Genomic DNA, 21881 nt, shown 5'->3' with positions numbered 1-21881 from the left:
TGAAGCTTCCTTGACACTCCCCCTTTCCTGCTTACCTCCCTACTTAGTTCAGTTCTCCTGCTCAGCTACCAACCCAGAGTTCCCACCTCTCTCTTGTTAGTGGACAAATGAAGGCACAAGAGCTACCTTCCACCCTGAGGAGACAGCCAACAGTACCATGGGGAACAGAGGCAACAAAGATTTTTGAAAGACACAGATCTGAATTCATACTTTGCCACTTACCAGATTTGGGACCTCAGGCAAGTTGCTTCCTTTCTGCATGTGTAAAACGGGGTAAGTAATCATGCCTACCTCACTGGACTACTGGGGTGGAAAATGGGTTCTTTTTGATAAGTGCCTTGGGCTGGGCCTGGCATATAATAGATATTGATTAACGTTGATCCGCTTAGGAATTTGCCTCCTGATCCTCCCAAAATTTGTGTGGAGCCATCTGTTTTCCCGTCTGCCCTTGCCCTTTGCTCCTAACCTCCCTATCCCTTCCCTGAGAGAACCACATGAGGAAGTGCAGGCTAGCCTACTAGAGGATGAGAAGTCACATGAAATATCATCAGCAGGCTTTCCCAGTTGGTAATGAACACCAACTTCCAAATGTGAGTGAAACCGTCTTGGACCATCTGGCGTCATCTGAGCTACAGGTAGCTGCAGCCCTAAGAATGACCCCAAGTGAAACCAACACATGAACCACCCAGCTGAGCGCAGCCCAAATTGCTGGCCTACAGAATCGTGAGCAAGTATAATGGTTGCTGTTAAGCCCTTTGGCGATAGTTTGTTATGCACAGAAGATAATTGACATCCAAAGCCTTTAACACACAGCTCTGGAGAGGGGGGGCTTCTGGGTTCACATTAAATTTCCATTCTCTAGTACCACCCTCTGTATCACAGGCATGGGCTCCCAACATTCCTACTCCACTGGCCCTGTCTGAGAATAGACCAACCATACTCCCTTTCACACCATGGAGGCACTCTAGATAGCTGGCCAGTGGCTGTTGTTGCTGAGGTCTCTGGGGTTACCTCAGCTCTTCTTTTCTCACAGCCTCGTTGTTCTACAGATTCGATGAGCTTCCCTGGTATCCTTCAGATAAGTTCCATCTATCCTTGAAATAGCTAGAGTTGGGGCGCCTGGGTGGCGCAGTCGGTTAAGCGTCCGACTTCAGCCAGGTCACAATCTTGCGGTCTGGGAGTTCGAGCCCCGCGTCGGGCTCTGGGCTGATGGCTCAGAGCCTGGAGCCTGTTTCTGATTCTGTGTCTCCCTCTCTCTCTGCCCTTCCCCTGTTCATGCTCTGTCTCTCTCTGTCCCAAAAATGAATAAACGTTGAAAAAAAAATTAAAAAAAAAAAAGAAATAGCTAGAGTTGGTTTCTGATGCTCATACTCCCAAAATTCTTAATGAATAAAAGTTTCCTTCAAGAAGTTTGACCCTGCAGATGAGGAAAATGCAGTTGGCAAATATGTTTAAATGATCCTTGTACCCTGAGTGCCATGCTGGTCTCTGCAGAAGAAGAGTGAAGAGAAGGCACCAACCTTACCCTCATGGAGTCTCCAATGTAAGAGTCTTCCTGGATCAGTTTTTTTATTGCTTTTCTCCTTAATTTGCAGACCTGAAACTAAGGAGAGTTCTGTCAAGTCATTGACTTTGAAATATGCCTAATTAACTTGAGTTCTAACGTATCATCCTGGCTTTACTAGAAAAACCACAAGCAGATCTGATTCTTCACTACTTGCTCATGGCCATTCAAATACTTGAAAGATGAGGACACAAGTCACCTCTCTTCCTTAGTATCCTACTTAGTCGCCCAAAAGGAGCTGATACTTTTCCCTGTGACTTTTAAGCCTCGCTTGATATTGTCTTTCTTCCCCCTCCCCTTCTCCCACCCTGCTTTAAATTTGGCCCCTTTCAGAATTCAGGTAATATAAGGAAAAGCATTCATCGAACCGATCTTGACTTTGACTTTGACTTTGACTTGGGAGGGGAATGTTTAGAGAAGGCCTGAGAGTGAATTTCTTTGTTAAAAAGATTGTGAAACCCTCACAGAAATTTCATGGAAATTTTTCATGAGGAAAAGGTAGTCAGTAAGTATGTTTAAATGCTCCATGCTGGTCTCTGCAGAAAAAGAGTGAAGAGAGGCAGAGAGGAACAGGAAGAACAAAGAAGACACTTACATGCCAGGCACCGTTACATGCAGGATCCAAACAACCCTGTGAGGTAGGCAATGGTATCCTCAGTTTACAAATGAGGAAACAGAGACCTGAAGAAGTGAAAAGAATGCCCAAGATCATCAGAGTCCTAATTCCAGTCTAAGCTTGTTACCCAAGCTCCTGCTTTTTCTACTACCTGGCTGTTTTTCCAGGAAGAAAGCAATAGAAGCTGAGTTGGAGCTGCACGTGGAGGGTGTCATGCACCTTCTTAATTGCCATTAGGAATGATAACTCCATAGTTGCCCCTGGTTCCCAGGATGAGTTTATTCCAACACTCTCCAAAGAACAAACTTATTTTAAAGTTGTCTTTTTGATATAAATAAGTAATTATCAACAAATGCCCCACAAAAAGGGGATTCCCTCAGTAAATAAGATTCGAAATAGTAGGGTACCTCAAAAACTTAAAATATAGAGTTCCCCCATTAATCTCCAAGGGGAAGATACAGCCTGATATTAGTTAGGGTACACCTTGGTCTGCCATAACAAAGATACTCTAAAATGCAGTGGCTAAAATAGAAGTTAATTTCTTTTTCATGTATCAGTACAAAGATGAGTGGACCAAGGCAGGACATGTGGCTCTTCCATCCTCAACACATGGACCCCTAGATGGCACTAGTGGTTACCATGTCTCAGACAAAAAAAAAAAAAAAAAAAGACAGTAAGAGAGAGAGTCCAGGGAAAGAAGTTTCTCTTTAAGGAGATAACTAACACACATCACTGGTACTTACATCCCACCTGCCTGAACTCAGCCAAATGGACACAATCAGATACAAAGGAAGCTAAGGGATGTACAGTCTCTAGTTAGGTGCCCAAGTGTCGGGCCAAAACTCCAAGAGTTCTAGCACCAAAAAAATGCGGAAAGGGAGAACAAATACCAAAGGAAAGTTGGCACTTTCTCATTGTCCCCAAATTTATTTTTACATAAATATTTTACTCTATTTTACACAATGTTCCTCAGGACTGGTATTTCATTAAATAGTTTATTAGTCAGGATAGGGTAGTTAATGATGCAGTAACAAACAACCCCAAACTCCAGAGGCTTAAAACAACCTAACTTTAGTTCTCACCCACACTACATGTCTCTAGCGGAGGAGGGATGGGAAGAGAGGGTCTGCTCTGCTCTCTGAGGAGGAGGATGGAGAAGCTGTCCTCTGGAACAATGCTGATTTCCAGGGTAGAAGGGATGAGAGTGTGGGCGAATCATGCACCACCACATCTAACTTGGAGGAATAGAGTAGAGTCTGTAGGCATTTCATAGCCTCTTCCTCCAATGCATCTCCCTTTGCTTCCAGAATTGAGTCAGTTTAGATAGAGCCACCCTGGCTCTCTCACAGTGTTCCTGAGTCTCTTGAAGAGAAAACAGCCTCCTTCTGTCTTTCTTGTCTTGATCTGCCACCATCTTGTACCAATTGGAGTACCAAATACAAGCTCTGGATCATTATGGTAATTGGTAAATGTGTCTGTAATTATTATTTTCCCTGTATCTATGTTCACAGTACCAAGAGGAAGAGCTTATGTCTCCAGTTCTTGAATGGGGTTGGGGTTTGTGACTTGCTTTGGCCAATAGAATGAGGCAGGAATGACATCATGCCTGGGCCGTAGGTGGCCTTGTACCATGTCTACTCGTTCCCGCCGAAGGCTCTCAACACAATTTGCTCATTATATGATCCCTGTGTGATCAAGTGTAGGTTCATCTGCTGGAGGATGATAGACCACATGGAGTAATCCTAGTTGATGTAACCCCAGATGATATGGTGGGGTGGGGGACCCAGGACAGGGCATCTTGAGGCCCAAGAGGGTGATCATTAGTGTGCCTTGGAACACAGCAAGGGTCACAGAGGTCCAGGGTAACCACCATCCCAGTCTTTCTGTCCTTTCCCAGGACATGGGGGTTTCTGGGGTAAAAACACAAAGCCCGGGATGAACAGAACAACTTGTTCACTTTATGGCAAGGCCAGCTGGTCCATGATCTGCATGGTGTTACTTAAGAGGAGCTAGGAAGGGCCAGGAAAATGGAGTGTCTTGCCCAAGAGCACACAGGTAATTCATTCATCCCTTTTCTTCCATTAAGCATACATTCAATGTCACTTAAGTTTTACAATCCTGTCACATGGTTATTGTTCTACAGGTGAAGATCTCATAATATATGTAATAAAAAAATAATAATAACCTTTACCTAGTGTCAATCATCTGTCCATTGACATATATGAATTTATGTAATCTTTGTAATAGTCATCGGAAAGAAGTACCATTATCTCTGTTTTACAGATGGACAAACTGAGACCAAAAAAAGGGTTAAGTAACCTGCCAATGTCACACGGTTATTGAGTGGTAGGATGAGGACATCTGCAGCAGTCAAGCTCTGGAGCATGTGTTCTTTCTCATATACTGCACAGCCCAGTGCCCATCCCAGGGTGCCCGGCCTGACTGCATTCCAGACACATCCACCCTCCAAAGCCAACAGACCCCACTCCAGCCAGAATGTCCCATCAGGCTGATACACATTTTGATGAAGAGGGACAGATGGGAAGACTAAGAAGGTCACAGGTGTGCTGTGCGTGGGTTGAACTTCTGCTCGAGAGGTTAGTTTGGGGGAAGGTGTTGGACCATGGTGAGTGTGACATTATGGGTTAGAAGGACCTGTGACATGGTGCATTACATCACCGTACCTCAGCTTGCACAGCTACAACACTGGGAATCTGGACCACGCTACAATTAAGGCCCCGTCTAGAATTGGGGGAATCCGGTTCACCCAACGATTTCGGCTCAACAGAAATAACTGAGGTCAGGAACATCAAGGCAGCCAGGACACATGAAAAAAAAATTAAAATAACCTAAAGCAGCTGGAACATCATTTCTCTCCTTTTTTTTTTTCCTTTGGTAATTTGTTTTCCAGGCTGCTCTCCTACGAAAATCCGGCCTCAGATCTCAGGATCAGCTGAGGAAAAACAAGAAATAAGAAAGATTATTTCTTGTTTGTCTTTATAGATATATAGCTATAATCAAAGCACTTTTGAACCCTCCACCCCTCAAAAAAAAAAAAAAAGCCTATGTCTGCATTTTTCCCCCCTAGAGAGAATGTTGACCTTCTTCCTCTTCATCTGGACACTTTCACTTCCTTTGCTGCAAGGTGAAGTGGCCACCAGACTTAGGGTGCAAGAGGCTAGTTCTTTCCGTAGTGCTTTGTGACCCTGGAGCCTTCAAGAAGAAGCCATATGAAGAGTTTCTCTTCACGATGATTGGGCTGCTCTACCCAGCGTTGCTGAGGTGAGTGATTCCTCTAACAAAATCTCTATGTCATGGGTGCCCATGAAAATATTTAATATGCTCTAGTTCACGAGTTATGAGTAAGTTCACTGCTCTTTGCCACCTTCCACCCCAAGGTATAAGGAGCTAACCATCCCCTCTGCTATTTCCTCCACCCGACAGTGCTCTGGTCATATTGCCTGCTCTGTGGTGAGGCCTTACACAGCAGGAGACTGAGGCTTCAGAGGGTGAAGTTTCTATTCCCCTGTCCAGATGCTCTCCCTCCCTTGGGGCCAGCCACACTGCTTCGTCCTCGGGCTCTTTCCCGTTGCCTTGTGTTTCCCTGACTCCATGGCTTCTCTTACTTACCCTTGCAGAGAAACACAAGGAGTTTTCTGATATCAAAAGCATGTATGTTCCCTCTACGTAGTTTACATTTTAGCTGTAAGCTTAACCTGATAAGCTCTTCCAGAAATGTTGGTAAGGGATGCTAATCAAATCAGTTGATTATTGAAAGCAGGCTACTTTCTCTCAGCACGATGTTGGGCTCTGCTGGGGACACAGAAGGGCCTATGACGTATCTGCTATCCGCAAACTTGTAACCTAATTGGGAGGCAAGTAGCATTCATCCATTCTTTCCTGTCCTGTGGACATTCAGTACACAATTCTTGCATGCCTACTGTAGGCTGGGTATTTGGGAACCCATGCAAGTGGTTTCTAAACTCTGAGCTCTGGCTCCCCGGGGCAGGAGTTGGGGAATGAAGTTATGACAAAGGGTCACAAATCCGTGTATATCACAAGCAGTGCCTGCAAATTTTCATTCTCTTCCTACCCATGCCTTCATTTGACAAATATGTACTGAGTGTTCATAAACATGGAGTAACGCCTCAGACATGTCTGTGTATTTTCCAAAAGCATTTGGATGCCATTGTGATCGATTAAATAGAACTCCATTTAAAAGTTTTACTGAGTTTGGAATGTCCTTTTCTCACTGGGTATTTTCCAAGTCAGTGGATGCCAGGAGTTCATTATCATCATGGCAATGCACAAAAAGAGTGAACACTTTTAAAATGTGTTCTTATTCTGAAAAATGTGGGAACCTCTGCAAGAGAAGGTTAACACAGGGTCCAGAGTAAGACCTGAAGGTGTTGGTTTTGTAGGACAGCAGCCAGGCACGTAAAGGCAAAGAAACCAGGGAAATGTGAGGGGAAAACACAGAGGACATGAACGCTGTGTTTAAGCAACACTCACCCATGTCAGTCTACGGTAAGAAGAGCACATTACTTTAAAATATGCACATAAACTCTCTCTTTTAAAATGACTTGGGGGGGGGCGCCTGGGTGGCTCAGTCGGTTAAGCGGCCGACTTCGGCTCAGGTCATGATCTCGCGGTCCGTGAGTTCGAGCCCCGCGTCGGGCTCTGGGCTGACGGCTCAGAGCCTGGAGCCTGTTTCGGATTCTGTGTCTCCCTCTCTCTCTGACCCTCCCCCGTTCATGCTCTGTCTCTCTCTGTCTCAAAAATAAATAAACGTTAAAAAGAAAATTTTTAAATGATTTAGGGGGCATCTGGGCGGCTCAGTCAGTTAAGTGTCCGACTCTTGATTTCTGCTCAGGTCATGATCTCATGGTTCATGAGTTTGAGCCCCACATCGTGCTCTGTGCTGACAGCTTGGAGCCCACTTGGGGTTCTCTCTCTCCCTCTCTCTCTCTGCCTTTTCCCTGCTTACATATGCTCTCTCTCTCTCCTTTTCTCTCTCAAAATAAATAAACACTTTAAAAATAATAATAATAAATTAATTGATCTAGTAACCAATTAAGTTATTTTATATAGTTAGTATCTCGTACATATTATAACTAACAAATAAGTCCAGAACATCTAAATCTCCACCTCCCTGACCAATCTTGATTATTTCGCCCCATTTCTACAGTGTAGGCTTTTCAAAAGCAAAATATATTATAATTGTCTGTGTTCATCATTCCTTATACTTTTTCCAAGTGCTTTCTCTCTATACATGGTTTGACTGAACATCACCAAAATTATGAGATGCAGACAGGACAGGAATCATTATCCTTATGTTATAGATGAATTTAGAATGCCTAAGAATAGGCAAGGAATTACATGGATACAAAAATAAGCAAGGGTTGGCTAGGTAAAATGGTCAGGAGAATGGATTATGAAGAAATGTGAAATGATCCTGGGATGCAGCATCTGGGATTTGGGAAAGAAGGGGGAAGCTAGAATCCCATGCTTCTACTGGCCATCCTACGAGTTCTAAGATCACACTCATGTTAAATGACGAGCTCTTGAAATTGACGAAGAGACATTTTAAGAAGGGCCTGGGGAAAAAAGGCAGCAACAATATGTTTGAAAAAATGAAAAGCAAAATCTAGAAAAGACAGTCCAACAAGCAGCGTGATGCATGGCGGGAGAATTAAAGGCAGCTCAGTGAGATTCAAGTCAGCTGCACGGGATTCAACCTCCCGGTACTTTCCGTTCACTGTATTTTCATGGGACAATAATTCACGTGGCCTAAAAAAGCCCTGCGGACTAAACTACAATGGGTCTCATTTCAGGTGATGCATTTTTCGAAATTTTTCTCACGTTTGTTCATTTTTGAGAGAGTGTGAGTGGGGGGGGGTGGGGCAGAGAGAGGGAGACACAGACTCCCAAGCAGGCTCCGGGCTCTGAGCCATCAGCACAGAGCCCGATGCAGGGCTCGAACCCACGAACTATGAGACCATGACCTGAGCGACTGAGCCACCCAGGCGCCCCTCAGGTGATGCATTTTTAAGTGAAGGCAGCACTGCCAGAAGAAGGCGCTTGGGCTTGCATTTTGCCTTCAGCAAATTTTGCTTTCAACACACATTAGCTATCAGGCAACTACTTAATACTTCATCTCTCCAAACGTCCTTTTTCTTTTTTTTTTTTTCCATCTGTAAACCGAGTATGATAGTCCTTCCCTTGCCTCATTGCTTCAAATATTCCCGTTGTTGTATGCAAAGCACCTCGTCAAGTACCCGGGACAAAGCAGAAACTCGAGCAAGGAGAGCTGGTTTATTGGGTGGTGGTGCTGGGTTTGATTTATGTGTGTTCTCACGGCCTGAGCACTAGACTGGGAGTCAACAGAATCCAACTTTGGGGTCCTGACTCTTCTGTTTAGCAACCATAGGATGAGATGTTATTAAAGGTATCTATGTTTCTTCGCCCCGAATCTCTTCACGTAGAAAATGGAGTGTAACTTCCTTTCCTATTGTCAGTTCAAGGCTCAAATGAAACAGTGTGTGCGAAATGGCTCTTAAATAGAAATGTCGCATGAGAATAGAATACATTGCTACTGAGTCTTTCAAAACTAACCATCTAGGTGAAAACAGACGTGTCACTCTATCGGTTACAAAGGTATCCCGGTAACAAGAATAGAGTAGAAGTCTCTCTGTTTTCGGAAGTCCGAGTCACAACAAGAAAAATCCCTCAAATGACGAGATGTTTAGTTACCAGAGGGGAGACTGTTCCGTTTTAAAGATGAGGAAACATTTGAGCAGGCTTACGAGGATGGACTGCCCATCTCTAGGGTGACATCAGAAAGGACGAAGAGCCCTCTGTCCTGAATTCATCATAGAATCAGAGAGTCCTCCACTCAGGAGGGACCAGAGATAGTGCAGCCCACCCACCTTGTTTGACAGAAGAGGAAACTGAGGCCCAGGGAAGTGAAGGTACTTAATCACAAGGACACCCACAGCGGGCGAGCTTACCACCTGCCTCTGCCTTAGGCTCCTGCTCACTGTTTTCCATGACGACACCGTTACTTCTGTTCAAATGCATACCCCCCCATGGCTTTAACATCTCTGCATCTGGTCAATGGGAAGGACTGGAGAGCAAATCCAAGGCTGTCTGCTAAGCTACAGGACGGAATAACTCGAATGTTTCAGTGTAGGGCTGGAGGGCAGTGAGGGGCTGCGCTGAGTTCAGCATCTTGAAGATCCTCCCCTCCCTTTGCATGTATGATATCATCCAGGAAACATTTAAACAACCTAGATGGAACGAAATGTCTTGCCAGGTGGCAGCTCGGGATATATACAGGCAGCCCCTGACTCACAAAGAAAGACTACAGAGGTCCCATACATACAAACAGCTGCTGCCATCCGCCTGGCCCTCACCACCTTGCAGCTGCCATGAGCTATGTGAAAAAATTAAAAAAGAAAGAAAGGGGATAGAAAAAAAACCACACAACTTGGACCACTTGCAGATTCGGCACATTCAGAGGCAGAGGAAGGAGAGAAGCTGTGGAAACAGGAATCACATGAAGGAAGGGACCCTCCAGATGAGTTGCCAGCCATGGGTGATCTGGTAACAGGTCCCTTTGCCTTAGAACATCTTCTCCCGGGAATGACTGCCCTCTTCTATCCACGTGGCCAGAAATTCTATCCATGCCGGATTTTGCCTCCAAGCCTTTTTGGAAGAAGGGAGGCAGGAATAAATAATAGTTTACCGTTAGAAATCTCTTAAAAAGTCACTCCCCTTTATAAAGCTTAATACTGAGTGCCGACCTCACGGGGTTGTTGTAAAGATAAAGTGAATAAATGAATAAGAAGTTCTTGTGACTGGGGTGCCTGGGTGGCTCGGTTAGGTGAGCGTCCAACTCGTGGTTTCAGCTCTGGTCGTGATCTCCTGGTGCGTGAGTTTGAACCCCACATTGGACTCCACACCCTGGAGCCCGCTTGAGATTCTCTCTCTCCCTCTCTCTCTCCCCCTCCCCCCTGTGCTCTCTCTATCTCTTGCTCATCTCTTTCTAGATAAATGAGATATCTTAGGACTGTGCCCAATATGTGCCGTAACTCCAGTTAAGTGTCATGAAGGTGTTAGTTCTCTGTATAACTATGATTATTTCCATTTTACAGATGAAAGAAATGAGGCTGAGAGAGGTTAAATTACCCTACCTAGGCCGTATAACTTAAAGGTAGAACCAGGATTCAAATCTAGGTCTGTCTCCAATCCCATCTTAACCACTGTACTAGCATTCACATGCCTCGTGTTGGGCAACCATTCACACATTAGCAAGAATTAATTCATGCACATCGTTTTCTGCTGAAAATCAGCTAAGCTCAGCTGCGCTCAGGAAACAGAAATTTTGGCTAGTGAGGGAGTAAAGAAGGTCATCCGGGAAAGAGAGAAAGACCTGAGTGAGAGACCACAGCTAGGTATTGAGTAGGAAGCTTGGAGGCAGGGATACCCATGAATGGGAGATGTACGAAGAAAAGACAGTCTGGGGGAGTCAAAGATGAATTCTGACCCATGTAAAATTTCATCTAGATCTGACTCAGGAAAGGGGGAGGGAGATTTCTATCTTTTTCCCCACCCACCACCTCTTGTCCCACCCACGGCTCCAAATTACTTAGTACTCTTGGTAGACTACAAGAAAGTTTAAGTAAACTTTTGTGGGCTGGTTGGAAACATAATGCTTCCACTCACATTCATGCCGCCTTTCTTTTGGGAAACGTGTGCCGAGTTCTAAACAAATGACTTGTAATTTAATACGCGTGTCTACTTCGTGTCTCCCTGGGCTGGGCACCGGGCTGGGTGCTGGGAATAGGAAAGGAGACATAAGGCGAGGTCTCTGCCCTTGAGCAGGAGCCCTGGCGGGGACAGATGTATAAGCAGCAAAGAGACAGTGTGCTGAGGTGTCACAGGAGAGGTGTGTACAGAGTGCCTTGGAGCACGGAAGAAGGGGACAGGGCACTTGCTCGTAAACCAACTTTCAGAATCCAACCCTTCTGCAACCCACCCTTCTGCAAGTTGGGAACCGCATGCAATGCGTTAGGAGTTACTGGGAGGCCATACTCACCGTGGAGTGCTGAATGAACTCATTCTGCAACAGGACTCTCCTAACCGGCTCTTCTTCCTGGCGGGCGGTAGTATCTGCGGGGTTTTTTTCTAACCGGTTAGAAGAGAGAGAGGTGATTGCGTGGACTCTGAACTCAGGCTGCCCTGGTTTGAATCTGACTTTCGCTGACTACCAGTAGGACATTTGCCTGTCTCAGTCTCGGGTTTTTTGATCTGTAAAATGGGACCCATGAAAATACCTTCTCCACGGAGAAGATATATGAGCTAATGCATGCAAAGCCCAGTGCGCGACACGGAATAAACACCTCGCCCAAATCTGGCTACTATTAGCCAGGTGATAGGTATTAACTTGTTTCATAGAACTTCACAAAGTGGAGCGCCGTTTCCGGAAGATTCTTTTTTTTAATTTTTTTTAAACGTGTATTTATTTGTGACACGAGAGAGACAGAGCATGAGCGGGGGAGGAGAGAGAAAGAGGGAGACACAGAATCTGAAACAGGCTCCAGGCTCTGAGCGGTCAGCACAGAGCCCGACGCGGGGCTCGAACTCACCGACCGTGAGATCATGACCTGAGCCGAAGTCGGACGCTTAACCGACGGAGCCACCCAGGCGCCCCAAAGGAAGATTCTTTTCAGGGATACCCAGAAAAGCATATTTACATTTTTATAGCCTATATTTATCTTCATGTACATACAGCACATCAAATCCAAATTTTATTATTTTTTATTTAAAAAAAAATTTTTTTAGCATTTATTTATTTTTGAGAGACAGAGAGAGACAGAGGAGAGCCCGGGAGGGGCAGAGAGAGAGAGAAGGAGACACAGAATCTGAAGTAGGCTGCAGGCTCTGAGCAAGCTGTCAGCACAGAGCCTGATGCGGGGCTCCAACCCACAAACCGCGAGATCATGACCTGAGCCGAAGTCGGATGCTCAACCGACCGAGCCACCCAGGCACCCCTCAAATCCAAATTTTAAAGCTCGCATTTCATAGGATGAATGAAAATTTTTGGAGAGTAAATTAGCCCAAAGAAAACTATTTAGTAAATAATAGTCCGATGTTACATCTTGTCTTTCAAAATAAAAGTCACAAGCAGACTAGGATACTTGAACCAAAGCTAGGGCAGCAGACAAAGGTTTGCTTTTATATTTTTCTTCTTTTTTTTTTCTTTCCTTTATTTATTTATTTATTTATTTATTTATTTATTTTGCACCTTGTCATGGCTTGAGTTAGTTTTATTTTTCTTCATATCAAACATGTATATGAAAGTACACATTAAAATGTTCTCTAGATTTTTTTAAAAAAGGGATATGGCCGGGGCGGCGGGGGGGGGGGGTGCGGGGGGGGGAACATAACAGATTTGGAAATGCTGCAAGCCATGGTCTCCCTTTATGTGTTCTCTCACTGTAATGAAATTCAAAACTTTCATCTGGGACTCTGGGGAAAGGCATCATTTTCTAATGCCCTAACTAAAGGGAAAGTGCATCTGAATAGCAGAAAAGAATGCCTTCTGCATGCCCGCACTTTCTTGGCCCCGATTTCAATCCTGGTGGAAACATTCCCTGAAGCCTACGACAGCTGAGCTTTTCGCCTGGAATTCAGATGATCAGAAAAGGAAAATTATACCCTGAGGTTCTGGGGGCACTCGGCCTCTTGCGATGCACACAAAAGCCAGAGAGTGGACCTGCCGTCTGCCACGTCGGCCCCACGAGCTGGGGGAGCTTAAGCCAGAGGGGAGTCAAGGTTGGGGGAGGTGGCAAAAGAGATGACAAGGACAGGCCCGTGTCAACTCATTCGCTGGGTTTCCCCCAAGTTGCAGTAAGGTCTCTGGGGCACCCAGCCACCTTTACCCCTTCTTTGTAAAAACTACCCCCAGGAAAGTCCCTCTGCCTACCACAGCAGTTGGCTTTTGAAGCCTATGGAATGGTCATGGCCGGACGGGGTTTCCCTGGGGTCAGTGTCCCCGTCAGGGCTTCTCCTGGCCCTGTAGTGTCACCTCCCCTGACAGGCTTGCAGACGGCAGAGTGTGTTAAAGGCACACAAGACCAAGGAACCCCGTTTGCTGAGGTCTTTAAAGATGTCTGTCAAGCAGAGGTTTAGCCTCATCCCAGCCGTATGTCTTCTGCTCTCTGTGGAGACGGCCTCCCTAACTACGCATCCTCCCTTGTCCTCCACCGACCTGGTCACACAGTCCTTATTCCCCCTGCTGGGAAAGGGAAAAGCAATTCATCTCCTTGTGGATTCCCCCCACCCCACCCCGCCCCGGGAGAGCAGGGACAGAGGAGAAGCTACTCACCAAACTCCGGGTAGGGGTTTTCAGGTCAATCCCTTTACTTCAGCCTCAAGAATAGAATTCTCAGGGACAATACAGGGCACTCAGTTAAACTGGAATGTAGGTAAACAATAAATAAGGTTTTAGTAGGAGGATGTCCGCAATCTTCACAGTAAATACTTATACTAGTATTATACAATACTTAAATACTTTTTAAAAAATTTTTTTTGTTTATTTATTTGAGAGAGAGAGAGAGAGAGAGAGACAGGGTGCGACGGGGGGAGGGGCAGAGAGAGACACACACACACAGAAGCCGAAGCAGGCTCCAGGCTCTGAGCGGTCAGCACCGAGCCCGATGAGGGGCTCGAGCTCACGGACCGTGAGATCGTGACCTGAACTGAAGTCGGATGCTCAACCGACTGAGCCCCTTATGGTAAATACTTACACCAAACATTATTGGCTGTTTGTCGGACATTCCAGTTTAACTGGGTGTCTATATTCTCATTTGCTAAACCCAGCAACCCTCCTCCAGAACGACCCCATGAGGCTGGCATTATTTTGCTTATTTTACAGCCGGGCAAATGAGGTGGGAGGGAGGAAGCGACTTTCTGGAAGCCATAGTGTTCATGGGCGACAGAGTAGAGACGAGCTTTTCAAGCCAGACCCCCTGATTTCAAGACCAAGGTTCCTTCCACCACACTACCCAGGGATCCAAGCCTTAACTAAGAGGGCTAGACGGGACGCTGGTGGAGGAAAGGGAAACATTCTCTAAGGAATACGGGGACGTTCTTGGGTGCCTTGTTCACAGTGTAGCTAATCATTCAACAAACAGTTGGTGGCTAGAATTGCGTTGAGTTATCGCCAAGCTTGGTAGCTGAAAGACTCTTTCCTTTCCTATAAACATTCTCAAGAAAAAGACTTGGCCCTCTCTCCCAGCTCAAGTCTCCCTTCAACACAACCCTTGAGTGCCCGCAGGGAGCCCTTCACCCCATGTGCATAGGCGGTGGGAGATGAGGTCATGGGACACAGCTCCAAACGAAGCCTCGAGTCATGTTACAGCCATTAACACGGAGGAAACCCACAGGACTGGAGGAATTGGCTGGCCCCGGAAAAAAAAAAAAAAAACCCGTCCTCTTGTAGCTGGACACCCTTCAAAGCTCAGTGTGTACAGCTTAGTTACCTTGCTTGAACCAGGCTGCCTCACCAGAACTTGAAAGTATCTACGTGCGCTTTGGTCAGTGTTGTTTTAGGGGCGCAGAGGCTGTGGGGATAAAGAGAGAGAAGGGGTATCCCGCTAGAGCTCTTCCTCGCCCGAACGTAAGATCAGTCAGTAGAACCCATCAGCCTGGCTTCCTTCTTAAATCTGTGAAGATCTCTGCATCTGCACCCGGGAATCGATTCGGAACCCATGCCTAGATGCCCACAAACGTCCAGGTCCTAAGCGGAGTCGCAGTGGCTCCCTCCATAGGGAGCCACTTACTTTCTTCCTCCTTTTTTCTTGTTTTTAATGCTTCTTCATTTTGAAAGAACGCAAGTAGGGGGAGGGGCAGAGAGAGTGGGGGACACAGGATCCGAAGCAGGCTCTGTACTGACCGCAGCGAGCCTCGTGGGGCTCGAACTCAGGAACTACAAGATCATGACCCGAGCCAAGGCAAGATCGTGACCTGAGCCAGGGTCGGACGCTTAACCGACTGAGCCACCCAGGAGCCCCTTACCCTCCTTAAGTCCCAGCCTTTTCCTCCAGACCCTCACTGGAGAAGCCATGTGAGGACAGCGGGTGGCTAGAAAGAGTCAAGGAAAATGGCATTGAAAGAAAATGTGAACCCAAATCTGTCACCACCAGGAAAGTTGGCTACCTGACGATCATTTTAATACCTGATGAGCAAAGCAATAAATTCTCACTGGGGGGAGAAAATTTGAAAGTGCTAGAAAGTATAAAAAACAAAAACTACCCATAAGCCCATCACACCAAGATATAACCTCTCCTAAAATTGTGGTATATTTCTTTAAAATCTCTGTCCATATAGGGGCGCCTGGGTGGCGCAGTTGGTTAAGCGTCCGACTTCAGCCAGGTCACGATCTCGCGGTCCGGGATTTCGAGCCCCGCGTCAGGCTCTGGGCTGATGGCTCAGAGCCTGGAGCCTGTTTCCGATTCTGTGTCTCCCTTTCTCTCTGACCCTCCCCCGTTCATGCTCTGTCTCTCTCTGTCCCAAAAATAAATTAAAAAAACGTTGAAAAAAAAAATTAAAAAAAAAATAAAATAAAATCTCTGTCCATATAATAAACATAATTGGCCTCATATTTCATCTATGACTTTGTATTCCACTTTTTCTAACCTAACAAATTCTAACTTCTCTCACGTCGTCAAAAGCCCTTCAAGGAATCTTTATGACCTTGATGGGCCTTTAAGAGATACATTGACAATGGCATCATTTATTTAATTATTCTCCCACTCCCTAAAGGTTTAGATAGTTTCTGCTGCTTTTCCTAAAAGATATAACATAGCATTGAACATCTTCTTCACATACGTTTGTATCAGACCCTTGGTACCTGTACCCTTATGGCTAGAACCTAATAGGAGCACCTGGGTGGCTCAGTTGGTCAAGCATCCAACTTCGGCTCGGGTCATGATCTCGCGGTTGGTGAGTTCGAGCCCCACATCCGGCTCTGTGCTGACAGCTCAAGCCCGGAGCCTGCTTCGGATTCTGTGTCTCCCTCTCTCTCTGCCCCTCCCCCACTCTTGCTCTCTCTCTCTCTCTCTCTCTCTCTCAAGCAGCAAGTTCCAATCCCCCTTCGACTCAGGCCACGGTTTACAAGAGAGAAACAGAGACAGAAACAGAGGGATAGAGGCAGAGAGAGAGAAAACCCCAGGAACAAGTTTCAGAGAAACCACCGCACGATGTCATTTCACCGGGAACATGACAGCAAAAGTCCTCAGAACTGTGCCGCTTGGTATTTTTACAGAACCATCGCTTGCTAATTTAGTTAATGATAATGTTGCGTTCCAACTTCTTTCCGAAACGGAGCCTCAAGTGTTCTCAACTTGGACAGGGCTGGCTTAAAAATAAACAAATAAGTTATATAAGTCCAACTTTTGGAGGATCAGGTTTTAGAAGCCAAAGCGCTGGGGTAGGATTAAAGGGGCCTGCCTCACATCTTGTGGCCAGGCCTCACGTGTAGCCTTCAGGGCGGAGTGTCAAGGGAGCGTTCCAGCTGTCCCTGAAATCCAGCTTCTAATTTGGGCGACAACACCCACCAGGAACCCAGGCGGAGTGCACCCCACGTACCCTTGCTTAGAAGATGGTGGAGAGAAACAAAAAAAAAAGCCAAGTGCAACCACTCGTAGATGGAGACAGACTTTTATTTATTTATTTATTTTCCCTCTTTCCCACTGTTAGATCTTTTTTTTTTCAACGTTTATTTATTATTTTTTTTTATTTTTGGGACAGAGAGAGACAGAGCATGAACGGGGGAGGGGCAGAGAGAGAGGGAGACACAGAATCGGAAACAGGCTCCAGGCTCCGACCCATCAGCCCAGAGCCCGACGCGGGGCTCGAACTCCCGGACCGCGAGATCGTGACCTGGCTGAAGTCGGACGCTTAACCGACTGCGCCACCCAGGCGCCCCCCCCCCCCCCACAGTTAGATCTTTTGAAAGGCCTAATGGTGTTACTCAAGAGCTGTCGCCTTCTGCTTGACAGCCGGCTGCATTTTAGCGGGAAGCGAACTGATGACTAGGTATTGCCTTTTGAAAGCTCCTCCAGGGAGAAAGATGTCAGTTTCCTCAAAGTGACCGGTGGGGATGGAGCCCCACTTTGGGTCCAGCTGTGGGAACTTTCAAGGGACAGAAGAAGGCCAGGACTCTGGTGGGGTCCAGAAGCCTCTGAGCACTCCCAGGGTAGACAAGAATATGTAGAAAGGAGTGTGTTCATTCAAGGATTTATGTAGCACAATTATTAAGAGCTTTGTAAGTGGGAGGTGCTGCGGAGCCGAGGTTAAAAGATGAAGTAGAATAGACCGTGCCAGCAAATTGCTTATTCTAGCTATGGTGACCAGATCTGTAGACCAGGGGTCCACGTGGGCCAGGAAAGCAAGGTAAAAGCAGTACTCGACTCCAGCCAACAGCTAGCTTCCTGGAATGCAGACCCCGTGTGGCTAGAGCTTCGGATTTTCCAAAGCAGGAGAATGTGATTTTTCTGTAAAATATCCCGATTGCTTTTTAAGTTGGCTGATTTTTTTTTTTTTAACACTATACAAACCAAGCACAACCTGTACCCATAAGCTGGATCAGAACAAGCCATTGGTGTAAACACGCAGACCGTGTTTGTTAATATGGAGAGAAATCTACCCTATGAAAAAGGCACTTGACATAAATAATATGTTTAATATGATCCCATTTTTCTTCCAAATCGTGCATTTGACGCATAGAAGAAAGATGGAAGGTGATACATCAGAATGTTAACAGCAGGGCCCAGACAGCCGGACTATAAACGATTTTCCCCCTTGTTTCTCTGTTTTTAATGAACTTTTCACAATGAGCGTGTTACCTCAGTAATCAGAATTTTCAACAAAATTAAAATTTTAATAAAACCCCCCAAGTGCTTTTAGATTAAAGTATTATGAAAGAGATAAAACATTATGAAGGCTTTAAGAAATAAAAAAATTAAGGGGCGCCTGGATGGCTCAGTCGGTTGAGCCTCCGACTTTGGCTCAGGTCATGATCTCACGGTTCGTGGGTTCGAGCCCCACGTCGGAGCCTGGAGCCTGCTTTGGATTCTGTGTCTCCCTCGCTCTCTGCCCCTCCCCCACTTGTGCTCTGTCTCTCTGTCTCTCTCTCTCCCTCTCTCAAAAATAAATAAATGTTTAAAAAAATTTTAAAGAAAAGGAGAGAAAAATAAGAAAAAGAATTACCGAAAAATATTAAGAAAAATAAAGTTTGAGTAATAAGAAAATAAATGGTGTGCATTGGACATTTTCAGAGAGATTTATTTTACTTATTTATTTATTATTTATTTATATATTACTTATTTATTTTACTTATTTTACTTATTCTTATTTGTGTTACTTATTCAGGCATTATTTTACTTATTCTTCCCAACTTCTGTGTAATGCTACTACCGCTATTCCCCTACACAGGGGAGAGGGTGAGGCTCAGAGAGGTTAAGTAACTTGCCCAAGGTCACACAGCTCCTAAGTAGCCCGGCTGGAACTCAAAACCCAGGTCATCTGTCCTAACCTTCAGTAAGAGATTACGGTAGTCTTCCCTCCTCCAAGGTTTCCATTTCTGAATTTTCAGTTACCTGCCGTCAACTGTGGTTTGGCAGCAGAAGATCTTCCTTCTGATGAACCATCGGAAGGTCAACAGTAGCCTCACGTTCACGTCATAGTGCCTGGGTCAGTCACCTCACCTCATCTCCTCACACTGGCATTTGTCATCTCATGCCATCACAAGGAGGATCGGTCGGTACAGGACGGCTGTGAGGCATTTTGAGAGACAGAAAGAGACAGAACCACATTCACATAACTTTGGTCACAGCCTATCGTTATAACTGCTCGGTCTTATTAATCCCTCCCGGTGCCTCACTTATGAAGTAAACCGCATCATCAGCATGTGTGTCTCAGAGAAACGTGGTACCTACAGAGTTTGGTACTATCTGTGGTTTCAGTCGTCCACTAAGGGTAAGGGAGGATTAGTGCACTGGAAGCAAAGTGAATAAGGAAGGTCAAGGAGGTGGTAGTCTTTGACCTGGGCCTAGAAGACCCAGTAACAGTTCAACTCCTAGAGATAGGAAGGAACCAGTAGCACTAAAGGAGCAGAGATGATCCCCGGGGGCGGGGGGTTTTACAGAGTTCGGAGGAAGTGAGGTAGATGGGCCAGAGACAGTCACAAGACTATTAAGTACCTTAGGACTTAGCCGTGCTAAGGAATTACACTTTATTTATAGTCAGTGGGAGCCATTGACATGTCCACTACCAGAATGAGACCAGCGCCACGGTGAATTAATTTGCTGGGGGCTGCCATAACAAAATGCCACAGGCTGAACGGCCTCAACACCAGAAATTTATTTCCTCACAGTTCCCGAGGCTAGAAGTCCAAGATCAAAGGGTCGGCAAGTGTGGTTTCTCCTGAGACCTCTCTCCTTGGCTGGAAGATGGTGGCTTTCTCAGCGTGCTCTCCCGTGACCTCTCCTCCGGTGTCTTGCCTTCCTCTTCTCATAAGGACGCAGTCAGATTGGACTTAGTGGCCTCAGTTGACTTAATTTCCTCTTTAAAGGCCCTGTCTCCAAACACCTTCTCAGGTACCGAGGGTTAGGACCTCAACACGCGAACTTGAGGGGGAACACGGCCCGTAGACATCTTATCGTCTCTTTCCCCCGTTCACCATTTTCTTGAGGACAAAGCCAGCCCAACGTGAACAGTATCCCTCTCGGCTCTGGAACCCTAAGCACTCATCCCTGGAAAATACGTGAAGAATTACTGTTAAGATTGCTCTCTCCAATTTCCTGGAGCTCTTTAAGTCCAACGTCAGCGTACAAGGTCACGTCCAAAGAAGCACAGTCCAAATAGCCACAGGAGACTTTTAAAAAATATTTTATTTTAATTTTTTTTAACATTTTATTTATTTTTGAGACAGGGAGAGACAGAGCATGAATGGGGGAGGGTCAGAGAGAGGGAGACACAGAATCTGAAGCAGGCTCCAGGCTCTGAGCGGTCAGCCCAGAGCCCGACGCGGGGCTCGAACTCACGGACCGCGAGATCATGACCTGAGCCGAAGTCGGCCGCTTAACCGACTGAGCCACCCAGGCGCCCATAAAAAAATATTTTAATCTCTGATTTGCATCCTTCAAAACAAAGTTAGAGAGGACCCGAATCATGACCTTCCAGCAACACTTAGAACCCTGATTCTCTCATACTCACTGAAGCTCCTTCCTTTCTTCTCTACACCCCTAGACCACAAGAACTATCCTCTCCCCTCACCTCTCCCATCCTCCCAACTGTTTATTATTTAATTCCTTTCTACAGGACAGGGGGCAAGGGTCACATTAATAATGGTCTGCCTCATCACACGCAGACATGTCCCACCGATGCCACTAACCCAACCTGGCATTGGCATAGCTCTTTGTGAACCAAAGCTTTTTTTTCACCTCAATTCTATCGCCTGGTGCTTCCGACAACTCAGACAACTAGAGGCACTTCGATCTTTGGAGGGTGGGGGAAGAATGAGGTTTTCAGAAATTTTCCTGACAAATTTAAGTCTGGCTAGTGATAGGGTAGGAACCGGCCGGTCCCTACGGCTTTCTCCAGAGGACTCAGCCCGTGATGCTTCTCTTCTCAAAACAGGTGGCAATGGGGCTTGGCTCACTGCTCTGAAGTGCCCTGCATAATATTAAGAACACTGAAATATTCCAGAGTTGCCCAAAAGAAATTTTAACTTGCCAGAAAGCACAGCGATAGGTACCGATCTATCTATAAATGCAGGACTTCTTTTCTTTTCTCTTGTTCTTTTTTCCTTTCTTTTCTTTTCTTTCCTTTCCTTTCCTTCTCTTTTTTAAAGATAGTTATGCTGTTTGGGGGAAAGGGAGAGTTGGTCTTTTTCAGAAGAGAGTTATGTGTTTAAAGTGGTTTTCCTTTTGCAAAGTGGCGAACTTCCCTAGGTATTTTTCACTCTCAAGGTTCTTGCAACCTTTGTTGACACCCTCCGCCTGTATCAAATGGCTCGCTCCATGGAAGTCACTTGGAAGGCAGCGGCAGGAGATGGCAGAAAAACGGTTTCTCCCCTCGACGGTGCTGTCAGGGTAATTTGTTTTCCTCGTTGCCGTGAAGGAAACCGTCAGCGCACTTTGCCCACTCGAAACCCCTGAAACTGCAGTTATGAGGCTGTACGCACGAGGCCAGGAAAAATAATTTCTTGGGGTGGTTTGGTACTTTCAGAGGCCTTTTACTAGTGACCTGTAATACTAATTACCCAGCCTTCCTGTCTGAATAAGACATCTTTATGATGAGTCACAGCGGGGGAAGCCAGGGTCAATAAACAGGCCGCAGAAATTCAATTCCATTGCATCTCAAAACTGGATTCTTTGGATCCTCACAGGCAAAGCCAATCTCCTTGTAATCCAGGCAAGTGTTGGGTGTAGAAACAGAACCGCTAGGCATTTTGACGGGAGAAAGGAATCTGGTGGTGGCCCACTTGGGTACAAAGAATTGAATAATTTCTTTCTGCTCTCTCTCTCTAAGAGATCAATGTCTAAGAAATCCTGGTTTCATCATTTACTGGCGAAATGTGACATTCTTTTGCCACTTAATCTCTCCGTGCGTTGGTGTCCTCATGCGTAA

At 45.9% G+C, this 21881-nt stretch overlaps 1 protein-coding gene across 2 annotated transcripts in view; it reads left to right on the top strand.

Moving 5' to 3' along the window:
- Positions 1-5348: 5348 nt before the first annotated feature.
- RBPJ (recombination signal binding protein for immunoglobulin kappa J region) overlaps positions 5349-21881 on the top strand; it is a 218444-nt gene continuing 201911 nt past the window's right edge. The window contains exon 1 of one of the 2 annotated variants that reach the window (XM_045056495.1): positions 5349-5462. In XM_045056495.1, coding sequence (XP_044912430.1) covers positions 5431-5462 — 32 coding nt within the window. In that variant the 5' untranslated portion in view covers positions 5349-5430. The remainder of the gene's footprint in view (positions 5463-21881) is intronic. The other variant, XM_045056498.1, reaches the window with a different exon arrangement.

Source organism: Felis catus, chromosome B1, assembly GCF_018350175.1.
Source record: "Felis catus isolate Fca126 chromosome B1, F.catus_Fca126_mat1.0, whole genome shotgun sequence".
Classification (NCBI taxonomy): domain Eukaryota; kingdom Metazoa; phylum Chordata; class Mammalia; order Carnivora; family Felidae; genus Felis; species Felis catus.
Note: the sequence above shows the minus strand (reverse complement) of the source record. Positions and strands in the feature narration are given on the sequence as shown.